We start from the raw sequence: 1347 nt of genomic DNA on the forward strand, positions 1-1347 counted from the left end.
AAATCAGCAAATCTCCTTTTCTACCCTGGATATACTCAATATTGTTGGCGCTGCAAAATCTGAAGGAATAGAAACTGGGAACAGTAGGTAGGACCTTTAATTGTATGTATTTAGATTGAGGGCAAATTCTAGTAGACGCTAGAGGGCAGTGTAGAGCAAAGACTGAAAGCTTTTAAAATCACACCACAAGTTCAACATTTCCCAAGCATCTTCGGATCCGTGTAATTTGAATTTTTCGTAATCCGATGTGTGAAAAAAATATCCAGCTGCGCAGAAGTAGTTTGAACGGGTGTGGATGGAAAAACAACATCATTGGTCTGTGCAGACCAGAACAATTGTCATTCTATAATCCAGTATTAAAACAAAGACCTCCTGACCTTCTGATCCGACATGATGCCGTTAGCCTGCAGTGGAGCAGAGTGTCCGGTCAGCAGACCTCCCCCAGGCCGGTCGTGTTCGCAGAAAATCGTCCCGTTGATGTAATGAAAGCGATCGCCGGGGACCAGGCGGTTCCTGCAGGTGGCGCAAGTGAAACACTGTTGAAGAAACAAAGAAGAGTCAGGCATCAGGTGGTGATCACGGAGCAAACCGGGACGGTTAATTGGACGCCACCTACCTTCAGGTGATAAACGCTGCCTTGAGCTCGCATCACCATCTCACTGGCAGGTATGGACTGTCCACAGGCGCTGCAGGCTCCGCTGTGTCCAAAGAGTCTGCAGGAAGAACAGACATTTCTGGCTGTAACACTCTAATCCACATAAAGACACCAAGGTAACGGCTACACTCCAACACCACGGAAAACAAAAAGTCCGTCATTGAAACGTTTCTTGTCTAGATCAGGGCTAACCAATTAAAAACCAGTAGGGTCCAAATGAAGAAAATCATCAACCAGTAAAGGTCTGGAGACATTTTTAATTATAATCTGTTACTTTAAACAGAATTTAACAATGAAATAAAATGAGGTATTTATTCATCCATGTTAGGGAAGCGGCTGTATCAACTGTTGCATTTCCAAATTCTTCCGAGTGGTGCCCGACTTTACACGAGTGAATTAGACACTGTCGTCGGACAACATGCGGTAATTTATAAATGTTTTAAATTTAGGTTGGGTCCGGATTAGCTAGCCAGGAGGTCCAGATCCGGACCACGGTCCGCTACTCTTTGACCTCTGGTGTAGACTTTGACTAGGCCGTTATAACATCTTGATTTCTGAATCTTCAGTCATCAGATCTGCTGTGTTTGAGAACTTTGTCCTAACTAAATGAAAATCTCTGTTGGATAATGTTTCCCACTCCATGCATGAAGCTGGTGCTGAACTGGAGAGCTCCTTCAGTGACAGACTGCTGC

At 44.5% G+C, this 1347-nt stretch overlaps 1 protein-coding gene across 1 annotated transcript; it reads right to left on the reverse strand.

Moving 5' to 3' along the window:
- Window positions 1-59: 59 nt before the first annotated feature.
- LOC107081231 (LIM domain transcription factor LMO4.1-like) lies at window positions 60-713 on the reverse strand (the record flags this gene model as incomplete). Its single annotated transcript, XM_015369432.1, has 2 exons — window positions 60-536; window positions 617-713. Coding segments are annotated over 2 exons (277 nt in total), but the record flags the coding sequence as incomplete, so codon positions are not given.
- Between the last annotated feature and the right edge of the window lie 634 nt (window positions 714-1347).

The sequence above is a fragment of the Cyprinodon variegatus genome, unplaced genomic scaffold, assembly GCF_000732505.1.
Source record: "Cyprinodon variegatus isolate N-32 unplaced genomic scaffold, C_variegatus-1.0 Scaffold3525, whole genome shotgun sequence".
Lineage (NCBI taxonomy): Eukaryota > Metazoa > Chordata > Actinopteri > Cyprinodontiformes > Cyprinodontidae > Cyprinodon > Cyprinodon variegatus.